Source organism: Corapipo altera, unplaced genomic scaffold (assembly GCF_003945725.1).
Source record: "Corapipo altera isolate COAL_440 unplaced genomic scaffold, ASM394572v1 308, whole genome shotgun sequence".
NCBI classification, from domain to species: domain Eukaryota; kingdom Metazoa; phylum Chordata; class Aves; order Passeriformes; family Pipridae; genus Corapipo; species Corapipo altera.
Window position 1 is genome coordinate 5,849,790 of NW_020884925.1, and position 19,851 is coordinate 5,869,640.

Consider the following 19,851-nt stretch of genomic DNA (forward strand, 5'->3'; position numbering starts at 1 on the left):
GTTTTCTTATGCTAGAAGTATTGATCCACAAATTTATTTCAGGAAATTATTGATTTCACAAATACCTGTAAATTTGGACTGCAATATCTTTATTGCACTTACTTTCAGAATTTGTGTGTTTAAAATTTTAAGTGCACATAATGCCTGTGATGAAATGTAACAGTGAGAGGACACCTGAAAACATCCTCACATCAACAAGTCTTACCACTTGATGTTCCTTTTCAAGTAGTCATAGCTAGTGTAAGAGCCAAGAAATCTAGGTGATGGCAAAGCAAACAGCAATAGAAGAATGAAAGAAAACAGTCATTCTATCTTGAGAATATTATTTCTTCACATTCTATGTTAGTCCTAGCAGCTGTCATACGAGAAGGTTGTTGAAACAAAGAGACGCTATTCAGAGCCGCACTTCTGATCAGACCTTTACCGTATGCACATGTACCACAACCACATACTGTATTTAATGTGAGATTTGGTCAGTGAATTAGGACATTGTCAAGATCTCACATTGGCAGATATTGAAAGTAAGAATGCGATTACACAAAGCCATTTGTTACAATCTGTATAAACCAAGTTATTCAATACATTGTTAGAATATGGGATTTATATTCTGTTCATTTCTTTCAATCTCTCACAGTCCAATTTGCAACAGCTTCTTCAGTCACAACATTCACAGAAAGATGATGGTTTTGTCTTGTCCTGCAGATCATGTACTGAGGGTACATTCGCATCAACTGTTCCTATAGCACTATCAGCTCTCCCAACAGCAGAGGCAACACCACAAAACGCTACTGATTGTGTTTAGCAATACCTTAAAGGACATCTTTGAACAACCGTTTATAAATACTAGGAAACAGAATACCATAAGTATACTGATGACTTCCCTTGATTTTTAACACTTACCTTGCTTATATATTGCAGGAAAATACATTTTACATGAGGACAACTTTCCCCTCATTCCTTCAGTTTCTGTATGCTCATAAATATGTAACAGGCAATAATTTTAGACACTAGCAATCCTACTGCTTCAGAGGACTATATTATAAAACTAAGAAAAGTGCTGATCAACTTCTGAAAGTCTGCTTAATGACCACATGAATGTGATGATCAGTGAGCTAAACAGCATTTGTATGAATGTATTTCTAAAATCAGTGTTGCAAAAAAGAGATCATTTTAGATCTACCGTAAAGCTGGCATTTCCACTAATTTTATTCCAAGCCATTCATCCAGCAAGACAAGCTATTACTGCATGCTCACTCACTGTTGTCTTTATTCCAGGTGGGCAGTAGCAGCTTTCTCAGGAAACTGCCCACCTGAAAACATCCTCAAATCTTTCCAGGGAGAGATAGGAACCAGGGGAGGGTAGCCATGCTAAAGCGCATGGGAAAAACCCCAACACACTCCTCACCTCAGCAGAACTGCTTGCCAGCTTTCTGGGGAATAAAAAAAGTGTGGAAGGGTAGTACATTTTGATGAAGGCAGAAGAGGAGAAAGCTGTGACACCACAAACACGACAAGTCCAAAGTTGTGTTCAATACAAAGCACATTCTGTCACAGGCTCCTCACCAAGGACAGAGACGGTCTCATCCCCAACGCTCAGAACCTGGACACAGCCAAAGTGATCCACAACCCAGTGCTCGCTTACCACTTGTGAGTGTATAAATGAAGGTCCCTAATTATTGATAGGCTGTTTTCTAAGCTGTTTCCCACTTCATCTTCATTATGAAACTGCTACTTTAATTTGAAAAGAACATTAACCACTAGAATGAACCAGTGGGCAACAGGCTCTGAGTACACTGTATGCTGCCTGTGAGTACAACAGCAACTGCATTGCTGATCTTCAATAAGCACCAACTCTAACAGATAATCAAGAATCTGGGTGCTGTTGGGTAAATTACCTCATTCTGCAGCGTGTCAAGCCAAAGCAGGAACTACAGTGAACCAAGCAGGAACAAACCCACTACTCTTAGCCACAGGGATATTTGCCTCAAAGTGCTTCAACTAGATCCACTGAAACATGCCCATTCACAAGTTCTACTATTTTCTCATATCAAAAGAAAAACTATCCCTTATTCTACAGTTCCTGACCACTGTAACATGCAGATATGGCATTACTCCTACAAAGCAGCTTTAGCAACAGCAGAAGTTTCCTAAATTATGCAAATAACCCACCAAAAATTAAAAGAGTAAAAAAATTTGTAATGGGAAAAATACATACTGTCACCATACTCACTCAGTGGCAAAGAACTTTACATAATTTAACGTTTCACATTAATATTTAAATGCTAAAAAAGTTGTAGTTATTGCTCATGAATAAATAAAGTTTGTCCTCTGTACCCAGAATACATTATACAGATTATTCAGGAGCAAGAGATTGCATAATCAACAGTTCCTGTATAATCCAAATTTAGTCCTGTTTATTTTTAGACGAGTTTATTCACAGAACAGTAATTACCATAGAAATTCACTGGGAAAAAAAAAGATGAATAATGAGCAAGTAACAGGGTACAGTGTGGAAGCTGGTGAGAGAAGAGTCCTAAATATCAATGCTTTCTCAAGACAGCAGTTGGTTTGTGTTTCCACACAAGGACATTGCGGTATACTAGAGGCAGTACTGTCCAACTGAGCAGTGTTCTTGTTTATCTCTTTCCACTTACATTAATATTTTAGTATTTGTCTTCTTGAACAGGACTGCCCTGGCTAAAATTTTCTTTCCCATGTCTGTCCCTTCCCATCAAGGGTTACTTTCTTTCAAAAAGCAAAAACACAACATGTTTGTGTGTACCCCCCCACCCCCCACTATATGAAATTGTCAGGCTTAAAACCAGTATTATCTTACTCCTTTGTGGCACTAAGATGTCACTTTCCATTCCTACAAGCCCTGAAGTTAAACCCAAACTCACAATCAAAAGAAAATCAGAACTGAGCAGCCAAAGAACAGAAGTGTCACAGCAGACAGAAGTGGAGGGTAGAAGTATGGAATGATCTCAACCATTAGCTGTTCTGCAGCAAAAATTCAATAACTGGGTACCTCTCTCATGCTTTTCAGCATGCGTGACAACACTGCAGAATAACAAATGTACAACCAAAGCTTACAACACTTTCCATCTGAAGAATTTCAGTCCTCACAATCACCTGACCAAAGCTCACAACACTTCTACTAAAGCATGACTTGCATTCAGAGTGGCAACACAGTCAATGCCTACAGGTCAAAATGGAACATCGCTGGGTAACACTGAGGTTTGTATGTGAGAGTAGAATGTTCTAAATTACTACAGTGAGGCCAGTCAAGACAGCTTTCTTAGGTCTGTGACTATGATGCCCAGAGAGCAGGACAGCTATACCCTCATCTTTCCATCAAAAGACACTGGGCATGTGAAAAGGAAGGATAAGGAACATCCTTGACTGGGAATCAACTGGTTACGGATTACTATGTGCATTCCTTTCTTAGCATATAAAAGAGCAGAATAAGAAACAGTTACCCAACGTAGACTTAATTAGAAACAAAAGTGAAACCTTTAAAACCTATCAAGCTTTTCAAAATATTCCAATATTCTCAGTTCACAAAGACAGACACTGGATGACCACAGACAATGTTCAAATGAATAAGAACAGGATTCCCTAGTTCTAGCTCAAATCCTTCAAGCACTGGAATACAGTGTATCAAGTACATGAAAGACACCTTGCACGTACACTAGATATTATAAAACTTTGGCCAGCTAATTTATTATTTCACTCTAAAGATCTCATTTACATTAAGGCTGTCAGATTTTCAGCTTCACCTGAACAGTCCATGTTTCAAGCAGTAATACAACAAAAGCCTTCAAAAATGCTCAATTTTCAGGCTGCACACAGCAAGCCAAGATAGCTTTTCACAGTAACAGCTAAAACACCTTGTTACAGTTTGAATCAAAACAAATTTAGGTAACTGTGGAGAGTATTCACAAAGTTTGTGTAAGTATCCTCCAAAATATCCAGCTCTTTACCTGAGCTAAATCTGTTCATGAGCTTTCACACAATTTCTGTATCAAAATGTTCCAAATCGAGGAAGCAAAACAATACGGGAAACAGATGTTTCCATTAACAGATTAAATTCTGGCCTCAGCAATATCCCTAAAGGCTCATTTTCCTAATGTCAAACAGGGCTAACCTGTACAATCCTGTCTGCAGAAAAAAATGCATACATAGAACTCCAATAAATCAAAACCTTTGCTTTGAAAGATGTTGAAGCACTACATATTAGACTAAGGAAATATTTTGTTACATTCTGTTTATGATCATTAACAGAACACAATCAATGATCTGGATGAGGGCATTGACTGCACCCCCCCAGTAAATTCACAGATGACTGCGAATTGTGTGTTGATCTGTTGGAGGGCAGGAAGGCTCTGCAGAGGGATCTGGACAGGTTGGATCCATGGGCTGGGGCCATGAGGTTCAACAAGGCCAAATGCCAGGTCCTGCCCTTGGGTCACAACAACCCCCGGCAGCTACAGGCTGGGGGCAGAGGGGCTGGAAAAGGCCCCAGGGGTGCTGGTCAAACACAACTGAACATAAGTCCAGGTGGGTAAGAAGGCCAAAGGCACCTGGTTTGTGTCAGCAATAGTGTGGCCAGCAGGACCGGGGCAGTGACCACTGCATCCCCCTGCACTGAGCACTGGTGAGGAATCTCAAAACTTGTGCTCCGTTCTGGGGCCCTCGCTACAAGAAAGACATTGAGGTCCTGGAGCATGTCCAAAGAAGGGCAATGGACCCAGGGAAAGGTCTGGAGCACAACTCTGATCAGGAGTGGCTGAAGGAGCTGGGGATGTTTAGCCTGGAGAAGAGGGGGGTCAGGGGAGACCTTGTCAATCTCTACAACCACCTGAAAGGAAGTTGTAGTCAGGTCTCTTCGCAGAGGCAACAAGCCATACGACAACAGGAAGCAGCCTCAAGTGCCAGAGGAGATTTAGGTTGGATATTTGGAAATATGTCTTCACTGAAAGGGTTATCAGACATGGGAACAGGCTGCCCAGGGAAGTGGTGAAATCATCACTCCTGGAGATGAAAAGACATGCAGGTGTGGCTCTTGGGGGCATGGTTTAAGTGGTGAACCTGGCAGTGCTGGATTAATGGTTGGACTTAGTGATCTTTTCCAACCTAAACAATTCTATGATTGCATGGTAGTAAGTAGCAAGCAAAAACACCACCTTGAAGGTCCTGAAACCTACAAAAATTATTCATTTACCAAAACAAAATGACGCAGTTATGTGTTTTCAAACTAAAGCTACATCTAAACAGAGAAACTGACTTCATGAACACAAAATTTCAATTCAGTACCACAAATCCCTGGAAATCCATTGACACAGGCAGGATTTCTGTTGTAGTCCTATATGCCTCCCTACTTTTTCAAATTAGAAAAAAAATTAAAAAAACCAAAACAAAACAACCCAAACTTACTTAGAGTAATTACTGAAATTCAGCTGATTCTGTGAGTGTATTGGTTTCGTGGGCTCAGGATGATGGCTGGCAGGGACCTGTGCAGATGGCTTATTTTCAAAACTCCTGCGATCGAAGTACGAGAGCTGCTTTCGATAATACTCCTCATCTTCCTCAGGATCATAATGATTGGAACGTACAATATCTTCAGGCGGCTTCACTTGAGGTCTCTGTGGTTCTGGGGCCCTAACCAAGAATAATAATATACAGTTGCCTTGCCCAGTTGAACAAGCATAATTACACCTGAATTACAATTCTATTTTATAATCTAGTTAGTAATAAAACAATGAGCATGTCATTCTTATAACTGTACACCTTGCATTTTTTACCTATATTGCATGAAAATTAAACAGCTGTGGCACACCATAAAGAAAGAAAATCCTTATTTCCCTTTGACCTTACCTTTTATTTGTGATAATTAGAAAGTAAAACAAAAGGGCAATATAGAAAAAAGTAACATGGAGATACTTAACATGCTTCTTGCCCAAAAATGCTGAAAAAACATTATGTCCTTCCCCCATTTCCCAGCAATTACACCCATGAGAACTGACTCAGTGCCTTGCTTTACTGTTGACACAGAAATCGTACTGACACACTGACTCCTATCTGCAGTTTCCAAATTGAACCACTAAGATGTGCTTCAGAATATTCTAATCCCAAAATGAAAACTAAGTTTAATCAGTTGTGTACCTACCTGTAAGTTGTTTTCTCGTGCTCATACTGGCTTTGAGAAGTTGGTTTTGGACCACTCACACTTGTGAGTGCAGGTTTAGGTGCTAGTTCCGGAGGCTGTAAAGAGAAGCACAGCATATTCTCTTAGATTCAAATACTTTGAAAGATAAAGCTCTTCACGATCAAGAAAACTAAGACTGCCTTCCTTTCCTCCTAAATATTAGCAAAAGACGAATTGGTAAGGTCCCCATCAGTGTTTTCACAAAAGTGCTCAGTTTCTGCTTTTAAAACATGCCAGTCAGGTTCCTAGAGGCTATTTCATAAGCAGTAAAGCTTTGTTTCCAAGACAGTATCTTACTTCTTGCAGTGGAGTCTCATTAGCAAAAAAGAACAAATTAAAAACTTTAAATTACTTACCTTGACAGTTGATGTATCACTCGGGTCTTTCATTTTTTCCAAAGACGGGGATCTTCTCCTCTCAAATATCTTAACCCTACTTCGCACAGACTGTGGTTTCATGGCTGGATCTTCTTCTTCCTCTGCTAGAGATGGTGGTGTAGGCAGTGGTTTACTGTTAGAAGGCAAAACTTCTGGTTTGGTTTGTGATGAAGGGGGAGGAGGAAGAGAAACACCTGAAGTGCTATGAGAAGGCTCATATTGTCCAGCTTTAGCATTGTAAGCTTGAGAAGGACCTTGTTCATAGCCCCTTATATGTGGCTCAAAGTACTGCTTCGGTTCTGGAGATCGAGATATGGCTGACTGGTATGGCTGAGCTTCTGGTTTGTATCTCCCGTGCGTGTCATATCCCACAGTGTGCTGATCTTCGTATCGCACCTGTGGCAAGCTGAAGTTTTTGGGTGCATGCTCATAGCGAGGTCTGCCCTCATAGCTCATCACAGGGGGTTCCTCAAAACGAGGTTGTGCTGGGTAATAGCTGCGGTCTGTGCTCTCTTCTATATTTTGTCTGGAATCAAGATCCCGAGGAGGCTGGTTTTCATAAGCTGTTCTTGTTTGGTTATAGGGCTGTTTTTCCTCATAATATGCCCAGTGCTCCTCATAGGGAGGCACACGGTCATCATAATGTAGGCGAGGGTCATAACCACGAGAAAACTGATCTACATAGTTTGCAGAATCATACCTGTATGTTGACTGTTCATAGTCCCTACTCGGTTGTTTTTCTGCATACTGAGCCTGGGATTCATAGATCAGATTTGGGTCTCTTTCCTGTCTCTGTACTGGGTGATTAATTGTTGGCTGTTTTAAGACATAGCTTTGTCTGGATGCTTCTTCATTAACATATGGATCCTTTCGGTATACCTGTTAGAGAGAGACGTACTCCTCAATTAAAGTGAAGAGTAACTAACGGCAGCTGCATCTGAAATGTAGTATTTTAAACAAATCTAAGTTTTAAATATTGGCTTTCATTTAGTTTAAAAGCAGAATAATTTGATGCAGTTGTTTGCAACCACAGGAAGTTGAACTTGGTGATTCAAGGGATCCCTTTCAGTCCTATTTTTAAGCAAAAACAGTAGATTAAAAGGGAAAGACAAAGGTAATAGCCATATCTTTGGGGTTTTATGTTTGGAGGGGCACACAATTTTTTGCAGGATGTGGAAAAAGTGGAAGTCAAATCTGCAAATAGATTAATAGTTCTAGCATTGCTGAGGAAGTACATAGAAGTCACCCAACAAACTCGACTCAACTGCATGATCAATGATTTGGCTCAATTTAAAGTATACAAAAAACTAGTGTAATTTTAAGGAAATAAGATTTTTCTCAAGGCCTCATTAACAGCAGAACATTGTCAAGCTAAGAAAGTCACAGGTCAAGTAAAATCAAAATTCAGAATGCAGCCTTTTTTTAAGAAGTCATCTTTTTGAGAAGTGAAAAGGATAGTTTGAAGCTATGCACACAGAACATCAGATGATGCTTAGCAATTTAGATGCACTGTTTTTGGTAACCTGCATGATCTCTCACAGGAAAAAATTTAGAAGGGATTCTTCAAATAAGGGTAAAACAAAGATCATCTGCGAGCTTGATGTACAGCAGGAAATCAGCGCAACAATGTGACACAGGTACCTTTGCTGGGTCTATGTGCGGCGATAAGGATGATGGCTCTTGATCTCTTAGCACTATGTGAGCTCCCTCAGTACTCGGTGTTCTTAAGGGGCCCGCTTGTGGTTGGTAAGAGTTGTAAGGAGCAGCAGTAGGCTCCTCCAGTCTGACATTAGTTAGGTTTACATTAGCATTTACTGCAGAGGTTGATGAGGTTGCAGGGTTTGATTCAGGCGACGGGGAAAGGTAAGGGACTGCAGGTGAGGCTTCTGCTTTCTGTGAAGTGTTTAAAATATTTTAAATATACTGCTATTGAATCAATGCATGACTTTTTGATTTATATTAAAATAATCTAAGTGATGCTTTGACTGATGCAGCTAAATGTAGAATGAAATGTACTGAAAGTATCATGCACTAGCACTTCCAGAAATTCATTAGGTTGAGGATTAAAAAAGCAAAACATTCAATCCCCCTCCTGTCAAAATAAGTCGCTAAAACAGGCAGGGCAAGCTGATTCTCCAATTCATTGTAACATATTATTGTTGCTGTTGACAGATGCTTGTATGCAGTCATGACACTGATAAGCAGAATACAAATGGAGATTTCTTGATCAAGAGAACTTGCAACCTGAAGTAAGCATAAAATGGTCAGTATATAAAATGCTTTCTTACCGGCTGAGAAGTAGTGGTTTTAAACCCTGAAGAATCTATTCTGAGATTTGGCTGTGGCTGAGCTTGAGATGTGTAAGTAGGGTAAGTCTGAGCTTCATGATGCATTCCAGAAGAATCTTCTCTGACCGGTTCAGAAGAGCGTGTAATAGCAGATTCAGGAGGAGTCCCAACCTCATCATTCAGAGTTTCATCCAGTTCTTGATCAGTATAAGCACCCCCTTCTGTGTCTGTGTCTTCATAATCAGACGTGTGTCTGCTGTCTGTGCTGTACATGGAATACTCACTGCCAGGAGCGGAGAGGTAAGAAAGGCGGTCATCGTGTAAATCAAGGTCATCACTTGTAGCACCATCTGCCTGTGTCAAAATTAGAGTACACATTTATTGAAATACCTCTTAAAGAATCCTCTTTTTCTTCCAATGTAAATTTTGGAATTTTTTTTGCGAATAACTAAAAACTTAACAAATGGAATGCATCTACATTGTAGTTCAGAACAAGACAAAGTCTGGTAGTGAAAAAGTTAAGTTATATTCCAAATCCAGCAGCACAGCAAAAGTATGAAGATTCAGCAGTTCTGAATATCGCAGGGGAGGAGAAATCAGGGGAGGTTTCAATCACCGAAGATGTCAAACTTGGACCTAAAAGCCTTTACTGCAGCCTAGCTCTTACAATCATTTTACTAAGGGGTCAGATGACCGTGAGTGTAAGAGAGGGGACAGTGCATGCTGTCCACAAATATCAAAGTGTTTGGAAAGATACAGAGCTGCACTTTAGAGGTGCAGCTTATAATATCAGAATCGTTACTTTGAAGGTAGATAAAAGGAGCTAAAATCTAATTAAGAAACACATAGCAATAGCCAATTCATCATTTGCTACAAGTAAGCAAACAGTTGGCATTTCACTCGATAACAGTTCAGGAGGAATGGATCTAATGTGCGTAGGTTAACACGCAGCTTGAGAAGGTAAGTGAAGTTTTAGTGGGAAACATAGAATACCAACTTGTGATTTTGCATGTGCTCTCACAACTGAGAGAACACAGTTCTCAGAAAGGTCAAAGGACATGAATATGCCATTTGCTTTTCTGTTAGTGAAAAAAATCATTCATCATCAGGTAATCCTAACCCCACGTACACAGGCAGCAAAATACCCAGAAGTTCTTTGATAAAAAAACACCCAATCCCCACAAAGCGTTCAAAGCATTATATATCCTCCAGTTAACAGCAGCAATGAGCAAATGCTCCCTTCCTACATTGCTACATGCATAAGGACAACTGCACAGCTGTCCTTAATAGAATAACTGCACTAATGTAGTGACAAATCGGCTTTGAGCAGCTCACACAGCCATGAGGCATTACTGCTTCAGATTTTCAAATGACAGGTAAATGAGGAGGAAAGAAGAAAAATATGCTTCATTCCACAACCATCAGCCCCTATGTGTAATACCAGTTACAATGAAAAAAGCAAAAAACCTCTCATAAATAAAGTTTTTTCATTTCTCTCTAAACACATAATTTCTTACCTTTCCTTCTGAAACCCACACCAGTTGGTTCTGTTGTTGCTGAATTGCTTCCTTGAGAGCTCCATACCATCCTTCATTCATTGAATTCAAGTTAATGGTAGCTAGAAGTACAGTAGATTAGTTTGACTTATGATTTCTGCAGAACTATGAGAAGGATCTGCACCATGAATAATAAAAGCAACATAAACTGGTAGGTTAAAACTACGAGATTTAAATAGTAATGTAAATATTAGTATCCAAAGCAACCTTAAGGCCTGATGTGGTTTGGGGTGTTTTATCCCACAAGAAATACTGAGTTAACAGTAGCTCAGAATAAAAAGAGGCTTCAGTTTAGCCAAGCTAAAAAAAAGTTCCATCATTTTCCTTTTTATTCAAATTTTGATTCTGGCTGATCATCCTGCAAAGCCACCAGATCTGTTACAAGTATTATTTTCAGTTTTCAGATTGCTTTATATTCGTGCAGTCATGTGCAAATGATGCACACAACAATTAACTACTGGTTATTGAATGGGGAAGTCTGAACAAGTCAATCACTGCTTGAATTAGTCCATTTGCAGAAAATTCTGGAGGAAGAAGCCTCTCTCATCTTGCCTCCTTTTCCCTCTCAGAAATGCTAATCCAGTAAGTCTAATTACTTACTTGTGAAGAGATGGTGATTATTTTTGCGGAGTTTGTGAGCTCTCTCATACAGCTTTCGGGCACTTTTTCGCGATTCTGGACACAACCTCATTCTCATAGTCTTTACTCCCTGCTTAGAATCAGGATTTAGGAACACTACAATGGGATACCACTGGGCATAATTCAGCCGGTCCACTGCATTAGGAGTGACATCTAATAAAGCGTGTTTGTCCTGTTGTGATAAAAAGGACAGAGGCAAGGAAGTGAATCATTTATATATCACAGGCAATTTTTTTAAAACATACTCCACAAATTTATTTTGTATTACCTTTACAGAATTCATTGGTTCAAAGTATTGATTTAAATCCTTCTCCTATTTGAATATCAGAATAAAAGAAACCAAACCAATTCCAACACCAGCCTACATCAGCATATACTTTTTGAACTCTAGCACTGACTGCCTAACTCTAACAATTTAATATTTAATTCCCCGTTTTAAAACATCTCCTCAAAGCAACCAGGCACTGAATTAAAAGTAAGTAGTGCCCTATTAGTATTCTTTGAATAAAAAAAAAAAAGCAAAGTCTAGTCTCTTCACACACCTCCATCTTCCTTTTAAAAAAAATAAAAATTCATTCTGAATGCAAAACTTGGCCAGCTTTCATTCAATGTAATCAAGCACACAGCATGAAGTATATCCACTTTGCTGCTACAATAGCCTTTTTCTCCCCTCCTACTGAAGTACCTGAAAGGCTTCCAGTTTGTTTTTAAGAAAGGAAATTAAAAGGTGAGCCTCTTATCATAAACTAATCTTAAAGGTTTTAAGCATTTTAAGGAAGGGAAATAAAAGAACCCTTTCCCTTAGTCCTTGCACAAAAAAACTGATGTCAAGTTATCAATCTGTACATTGGGGTGGGGGAAGACTAATAACTCCATAAATAAAGTAACAATTTCTAGCTGTTATGTCACACTATGGCTTTAAGTGAAATAGGAGACAGCTTGAAACAGCCTTAATGGAGAGAGAAGAACACTCCCTGGAACAAAGTCTAGAAGTATATCTAGGCTGCAGTTATTAATATGGAGAAGGTGATGGGGTTTTTTAATTAGCCAACAGAAAGATGAGAAAGTTAATGTTAAAGCAAACACACTCAGTTATTATTCTACATTTAAAACAGCTAACACTTTACTTCATTATACTGGTTTTACTCTTCTGGTGTTAAAGGTGGAGTGACAATAAAAGACTTACTCTATCGATTATCTGTTTTATAGTGTGAAGACGGATAATGCCAGAACTACGTTGATCAGTACCAGCATCTCTTGGTTCACTTTCTGGTAAAGAGGACACAGTTAAAATCTATTGTAGGCTTACAACATATTCTACATTCCCTCATTAAGACAAAACAAACCATTTCAGAGCTCAAATTTGATTCCAAGTAATACATGAAAATCTACCCATAAAAAAATCACATCTTGGCCATTTAAAAAAAAAAAAAAAAATCAATCGTATCTTTACAAAAGCACTTAAAAATACAATAAGATACAGAAATAAAATGAAATTTGAGAAGGCTCTAAATAGAACTAATACTACTTTTACCTTCAGACCATTATCAGCAACCATACAGTGGATTACATTTAGTCTGTTCCTTTATATTGTCAACGTCTTGTTAAACATGTTAACTAAAGTAATAATGTAGAAACAACTTAGCCAAAGAAAGTTGACTGTTTCCTAACTGCAGAAAAACTTGATCTCACACTTACTTGCAATTTGAAAGATATCTGGTTCTTCTCTAGCAAGTTTCTCGCGTGCGACATCAGCAATTGGACCAAAAATAGTTACAGGTCTGAGAAACCCAGCTAGAATTGAAGGTAAAAGAAAAGTCAAGATATATTGGTTGCTTAAAACAAATGCAAGATACTCTTAATCACACTGGCTATTTTAAATCAAACCACACAGACCTGTACTGCGCAGCAGTAAGAGTAAAGTCATACCTTCCCGAAGAACAACTCTTTCATAGGCAGGAAACTTCGTTTGAACAGGCTGGGCAGACAGATCTTCTCTGCTTTTCCGGAGGTTTCTTTTTGAGCTTCGCAAACCTCGGAATCTCCAAAAATCTGCTCGATCTCCTCCTGCTGTCTTTGGAAGCGTGTACTGTACGCTGGCTAGTTGTTCCGCTCTAAGATGACAACAAACCCCAGTTATCAAGGAAGTCAGGTTCTGAAGTAATGCTTGACTAGCAAGTTTACATCTTCAAAAAAAAACCAAAACCAAACCCACCACTACCAGCTGAACCAAGCTATTGTTGTTTCTGTATTAGGAAGCACAAGACAATTACTGAGTTTGATATCACATTTCTAAAACTTACTATATCCTTGCCTCTTGTATTAAAAAGAAAGTTTATTTGTAGATTGTACAGAGTCAAAAGCAAACCCAGAGATCAGATATCTTACTTCCATTTGTTTTAACTTTTGACACTTTTTCTGACTGAACCAGTTCTATAAACTCACACCCTGCAGACAAGTCCAATCATTCATAATAGAGATGCAGAACTTAAAACTGTAGCTTTAAATCAACAATTGCAGTATTTTAAGATCGTACCTGTTTTTGTTAGGTATGATACCTCTTTCCACTTCCTTATGGTTCTTGCCAATTCGAATTGCCAGCCACGAACCCAGTTTACCATTGTAAAGAGTGTCCACCACCCGGAACACTTCACCTTTATTGAAACTTAGTCCATAAGGAGATTCCTTCTCATACTCAAAATGAGTTCTGATATAGAAAGAATCCCCTACATCAGACTCAACAATGCGACGATAAACTGAAAAAAGAAAAAGAAATCCCCAAATATCAAGTGTTACTTAAGTTCAAGTCATGTCCTAATGGTCACAAAAATTACTCAAAGCAATACCTCACCTTAGTTCTCCTTGTTCTAAATATACAGTATTACTTCAAGAAGCCTTAATGTCTCAGAGTTGCTCTATTTTAAGCAGCATAACTATTTATAGAAAACTCTACTAACATAAATTCAACTTTCATAGTCAAAAATTTGATGCAAGTGCAAGCTTAATTCAGTTGCCCTGGAAGGAATTAGTCTTACAAGGAAAGAAGTTTGTATGTGCAAACACATCAGTTTAATCACTCATTTTCAATGGCAAGACTACAACAGACTCTTCTGCTTCCACCAGGGTTTAATGTCGATACTTTTCTTAGACGTTAGGGGTTATTTCTGATGAATTTTTTTTGTTTGGGGTTTTGTTTGTTTGTTTTTAGGGGGAGGGGTTGCACTGTTATCATATCAGTCTCTAGTCCATTTGCAGTAGTGACTGATTCCAAATCTAAAAGAACTTAATAGTCTAAGGTGCCCATTTCCTGCAAGTCAGCAGTTAGTCATCATTCACTAGACTTTTTAATTCTATTCCAAGTAGTTTTCTACGTTACTTCCATTACACAAATATTTACCATCTTTTTTCTTCTGTGCCAAAATCGTTACTTCTTCTCCTTTAGGAAGATCAAGCAAAAAGAGGACAGCTTCTTCTCTGATGATATTTGTGAAGTCTACATTATTTACCTGGTATCAATGAAGTAATCAGTTTGATTTAGCATACGACATTATTACAGAGATTTAACTATACAACAGGAAATCTGAATCAATATCTACGATTTTTTTCTTAGTTTCATACATACACATCAAGTACATGTATCTCAAGATGCCTCTTGTACCTCTAAATAGTCCCACTTTATTTCTCAATAAAAGCAGAGCTTCTGGGATAATGGGGAGTTGTTCACTTTATACTCAATATTATGGAGCACCTATAAACATCAGTAGCCACAGAGTTCTCTGACAGTTCAGTCACCCAGCAGTTAATGAAATCAAACAATTTTATCAACTGAATTAGTCTATAAATTTTGATGTAGAAAACATACTAACCTTCCTAGCAACAGCAGAGTAAGAAAAGACTTTGCTGCTATTAAGTCATCTAATAAGTACATGCAGAAAAAAACCTGTGTGAACTACGAAGGTAACATATTCAATCCTACAGAAAGAAAACCTACTTTGGCACAACAAAACACTTGTACTGTTACTGGTTTTGACATACCCTTAGAATCTGGTCCCCTTCCTCTAATCCTTCTTTCGCCGCAGGGCTGTCTTCCAGAACACCAGCTACAAATATGCCAACATCATTGCCACCTGCCAGTCGCAAGCCCACACTATCTCCTTTTCTGAATTTTACTAGTTTCATGCTTGGCCTAGGGATTTAGAAAATATTCCACTTAGAAGTCTAATAGCATGAAATATTCTGGTAAATTTGAAACCGAACACATGCAAAGGAGTAATCTGCCCATTAGTCAATTAGTGGGTATTAAGCTATGCATACCATTAACTGCTTATCAACTGCAGCATTACAACACTCATTAGCAGCACTTCAAAAAAACCCACCTGTATTTACTAGTTTAGTGGGGTTTGTTTGTCTTACATTCATAGTGATTTAAGTGAGACACTGACACACTCTTTCAAAAATGTTCTTCCTTTTAAAGAGCTGTGCTGGTGTACAGATCTATTTTGGCTCTGAAGAGATTAACATGAATTTGAGATGAAACCAAACTAGAATCTATTCTCATGTACACTAATGTCCATAAAGGAGATCCCAGTTGAAGTAGACTCATTTCCACGTTAGGAGATTGCACGTTTCTGCAGTGACCTTTACTCACTTCTTTTCTTACTATGAAAGGTAAAGTATATGCTATACTATCTCTCCTCTCTTTGGAGACGGGAACAGGGAAGAAGGGGTGAGGGTGCTTAGGGAGAAACAAAAACTGCAAATTCTTTTCACCTGTTGATCATTCTAATGGTTCATTTCCATAGAAACGACTAGACTTTAAAATGGTATATTACACGATATAAGTGCCAACAAGGCTCAGGAATAAATCTAAAGTCTTCATCTTAATATTTCTCAACAGAAGTGTCAGGACAGCATGTTGGACTTGACATCAGACCATGTATACAGGTTATTCCTCATTTTGGATACCAGTTTGGTTTGCTCAAGGATCAGGCAGTTTGAATAGTTTATTTCGAGTTACATTACCGAAGCATTCCATCTTCATGGGTTGAACTGGGTAAAGGACCATCAGATGGGCTGACTGGTAAATCCACATCTGGTTGACCTCCTTGTGCATACACTGGCTTTGGTTCTATTAAAATATCAAAAGATTTCCAATGTCCATTCAGTCATTTAAAGATCAAAGTTTAACTTAGTTCATGACTTCTTCAGTAGCCTTCCTCTATCCTGCCTAGATCCAAAAAAGTGAAATTCTAGAAATTTACAACAACAGAAGACACTCTTATCATGCCATTCAAAGCAGTGTGCTTACTGGTCTAATTATTACTTCAGTAAAAGTCCCTAAACTTCCTCTGTACTTCATCAAGTACCCCGAAAACTGTAAAACTATGAGAACTAGAAGGCTTCCTGCTCCAAAGACAACTTTCAACTGTTCTGTTTCTAACCTCAATTTACCTGACTTAACTTCTTTATTTTCCCTTGGTTCTCTTCCCTGAAGAATTTAATTTTTGAAATGAAAATACCACAAACTCTCAAACTACAATGCCTTGAAGTTGACAGATTCCAGTGCTTACTTTGGTCCAGTCAATGGTTCTTAAAGACACGCACTTACTATGGTTCTGCAGCAGAGATTCTCTGGAGGCCCTGGAGGAAACTGCCCCTGCAGGCTTCCCTCTGTAATGAGTACCAACAGGGGCTCTTCTCTGTTTTACGTGCTTGGTCACATTACAAGAATTTATATTTAAGGCTGATCTCTGCACGCTTGAGAAAAGTTCATTTCAAACAAGGCTGGCTTCAAACTAGTCTAATACCTCTTATCTTACCAACAACTGTGCCATCTTCCTTTAAATTCACTGAACAGACTAGTCTGAAATTGGGAATTTCAGGCAACAATTGGGTAATAATGCCTTTTTCTAAACATGATTTTGGTCCTTACCATACCATAATGAAGCATTTACCTTTAAGTCTTTAATGACCCTTTCCTAGCCTAAGCGCCTCTGATAATGCCTCTGATGATTCCTCTGAACAAATACTCTCCCCTTTACCCTTCTTCAACACCATCGACTATGACAGTCATCTTGTCCTTGCCCTTAGCCTAAGCAGCAAACTGTCACAGATTCTGCCAACGACCTTTCTAACATTTTCATTACAGTCTCTGAAAGATCCTCATTTCCCTAGAACTTTCTGTGAGGTTATTAATTAAATATTATCTTTATGTACTGGCCCTAGAACTCCTCCCACTCAAACTAAGTACTTCCATATATATTCTATTCATTCAAGAATAGAGTATTTCTCCTTCCCCACCAACCTATAAAATCCCCACAGTAGTTATTACTTGCCTGCCAGTCCCTCAGACCAATTATTAGTACATTACTTTGGATTAAGAACCCTCTTAAGGGTTTCCTATTCTGGTTGGATTTGTATTACACCAATTATTAATCTTCAGTATCTTACAGAAATACAGAATTCATCTTTCTAATCTCACTACCATTCTATCTTGGCAAATATAAATTTACTTCATTTACATATCTTCATAACACTACTGTAAAATGTCACCTCCTATGACAATTTTTTAGCAATGGCTGCTGTATCAGAAAATGTGTTCTTATTTTTAAGAACTTTAAGAGTTCATCAATATCATAACTCTTTTGGTTCTTCACTCATCTACTGAATACTACATGCAGAAGTGTCACTGCTTATCCCCTAAGTCTTCAAACATTTTTAAGATTGAATGTGCTTTTTCTCATTGTACCCAGCCTTTCAAAACCAGCTCCCTCTAAGCCATCTGCACAGCTTCTTTTTCTCTACTTGTAATTTCACTGAAGTGCCTCATTCTGTAAACAAAAATCTTGCAAGTCAGCCTGCCTGGAACAGTGTCCTGTCACTGTACCATCTTAGGTACATCTTTGTTACACCATCTGGCTTTTATCTGTTGCCATTCAGCTTATCCTTCCCTTTTGGGAAAAAGGAATGAGATTTTGTTCTGGTCTTATCAGATGTACTGCCTTCGTGGTCCGTGACTGTAGTTATGAAGTGTGACGTGAACAAAGCATCTCGGAGTGTTCTGAGTTGTATCTTGGGAACAGTAGTTCTAAACAGGCTTAACTACATCCTTATTATAAATATAGTCTGTTACAGTAACCCATAAGACAAAGTTTATTGCTGAACACTCAGAAATGACGGATTTTAACCTTGCTTGAGAAACCAAAAGAGCTTTTCACAAGCATCACCTAAAACTACAACTCTAAACACTGAAATCTGACTCCTTTACAATGGAGAGGTTCCACAGTTTAGGTTTTCAGGAGTAAAACTTTTAAAATATAAATGGGATTATGGTTAAAAAGACTGTTCGTATTCAGAAATAAAAATAATTAGGACTTTTTCTAAGACTTTAGAAATCATTCCACAAATACGCAATGGTATAAAATCTTTACTGGTCATCCTTTCTCAACAATATCATAATTAATATATTAAAATATTTTTACCTGGTAGTGGTGGAGTTTGTTTTTCAGGTCTCTCAACTGTCACTTCTTCCATAGTTTTAGAAGTATCATCTGCATTCTTTACCGGTGTAGAGACAGCTCCCGGCTTAGTTACTCTCTCATCTTCTCTGCTTCGAAGACTATATTGGAAAAAAATATTCCACTCTGCATACAGAACTGTTTCTATGATCTCAGTATACTAGGCCTAAAGAATAAATACTTTAATTCATAAAGTTGAGGGCAAAGAATTACCATTACTATTTAACAAAATTTTGTTCTTAAACTATCACATTATTAAAAATCTTTACTGTTTCTAAATCCAAGTGTTTTGCCCCTAATTCCATGTTAGACTTCTCTAGATGTGGCTATTTAGAAAGCAGCAGCGCATGGTGACACAAACTGCTCTCTGCTTCAAGCACTTAAGTGCTGTATATTGAAAGCTATACAAGGAATTGAGAAGCAAAGGTAAGAAGAGCAAGTACAATGATCTTTTTCTCACCCCTTCCTGTGGAAATCATGGATTTTTAGACTTAAATCTTAGGCTTTGCTGTGAACAAGCTAATTTATCTGCTCCTTTGTGTGTCAGCTGCCTTGCAACAAAAGTGCTGCTGGTATGGGTCTTGGCAGGACTTTGCAAAGATAAAAAAGTATAACACAAACATGTCCCTGACTTCTCAACTTTTCAGAGAGGACGAGGCCTTCAATCCATCTAATACAAGAAGAGAGTGCTTCTCATACACTCAGTCATCCATGCACTTTCGTAAGAAGACAACTTGCTGCTTCTTACGCATTTCCTATATATGCTTATAGTGTAGAACAAAGGCATTTAAGACATGTTAAAATAAGAAAATAAAGAAGTGTCTCTTGCTCTTCAAATTATGAAAGCAACAGAAGTTCTAAAGAACATAATTGCTATTCCTTGAGCTCAAAAGATCAGGTACTCTTATATAGTTGTATAGAGGTAGAGCTACCAACTGTCCCATAGCAAAACTGAACAGAACACGTGCTGCATGTTGAAATGTTAACCACTGCACTGCTACCTGCTGAACAGCAAAACATTTCATAGGCTTGGAACAGATGAACGCTAATAATGAGCTAGAAAGTTTTTTCCTGGGAGTTGGCAAATAAGCACAGATATTAAGAATATTTGAGAGAAGACAGACCCAAATCCCAGTTTTTATATAATATCAGACTTAATTGCCAAGAAGGGGAAAAAAGGTATTTCCTCAAACATAATGACGGTTTGGTCAGTAGGTACAAGAACATCTGCTGTCAAAAGGGAGAGGTCTGTGCTGAGGAAAAAAG

At 38.3% G+C, this 19,851-nt stretch overlaps 1 protein-coding gene across 4 annotated transcripts in view; it reads right to left on the reverse strand.

Annotated features, from left to right (window-relative positions):
• The window catches only part of TJP1 (tight junction protein 1), a 159,288-nt gene that overhangs the window by 9,718 nt on the left and 129,719 nt on the right, over positions 1-19,851 (reverse strand). For 3 of the 4 annotated variants that reach the window (XM_027657583.1, XM_027657584.1, XM_027657587.1), the window contains 15 exons: positions 18,550-18,686; positions 16,091-16,196; positions 15,104-15,254; positions 14,466-14,574; positions 13,605-13,824; positions 12,998-13,182; positions 12,767-12,862; positions 12,255-12,337; positions 11,030-11,240; positions 10,391-10,491; positions 8,874-9,227; positions 8,227-8,478; positions 6,565-7,464; positions 6,170-6,264; positions 5,437-5,661 (listed from right to left, as the gene is read on the reverse strand). In XM_027657583.1, the coding sequence (XP_027513384.1) occupies positions 5,437-5,661; positions 6,170-6,264; positions 6,565-7,464; positions 8,227-8,478; positions 8,874-9,227; positions 10,391-10,491; positions 11,030-11,240; positions 12,255-12,337; positions 12,767-12,862; positions 12,998-13,182; positions 13,605-13,824; positions 14,466-14,574; positions 15,104-15,254; positions 16,091-16,196; positions 18,550-18,686 (3,225 nt within the window). Of the gene's footprint in view, positions 1-205; positions 257-5,436; positions 5,662-6,169; positions 6,265-6,564; positions 7,465-8,226; positions 8,479-8,873; positions 9,228-10,390; positions 10,492-11,029; positions 11,241-12,254; positions 12,338-12,766; positions 12,863-12,997; positions 13,183-13,604; positions 13,825-14,465; positions 14,575-15,103; positions 15,255-16,090; positions 16,197-18,549; positions 18,687-19,851 lie in introns of all 4 variants that reach the window. The other variant, XM_027657588.1, reaches the window with a different exon arrangement.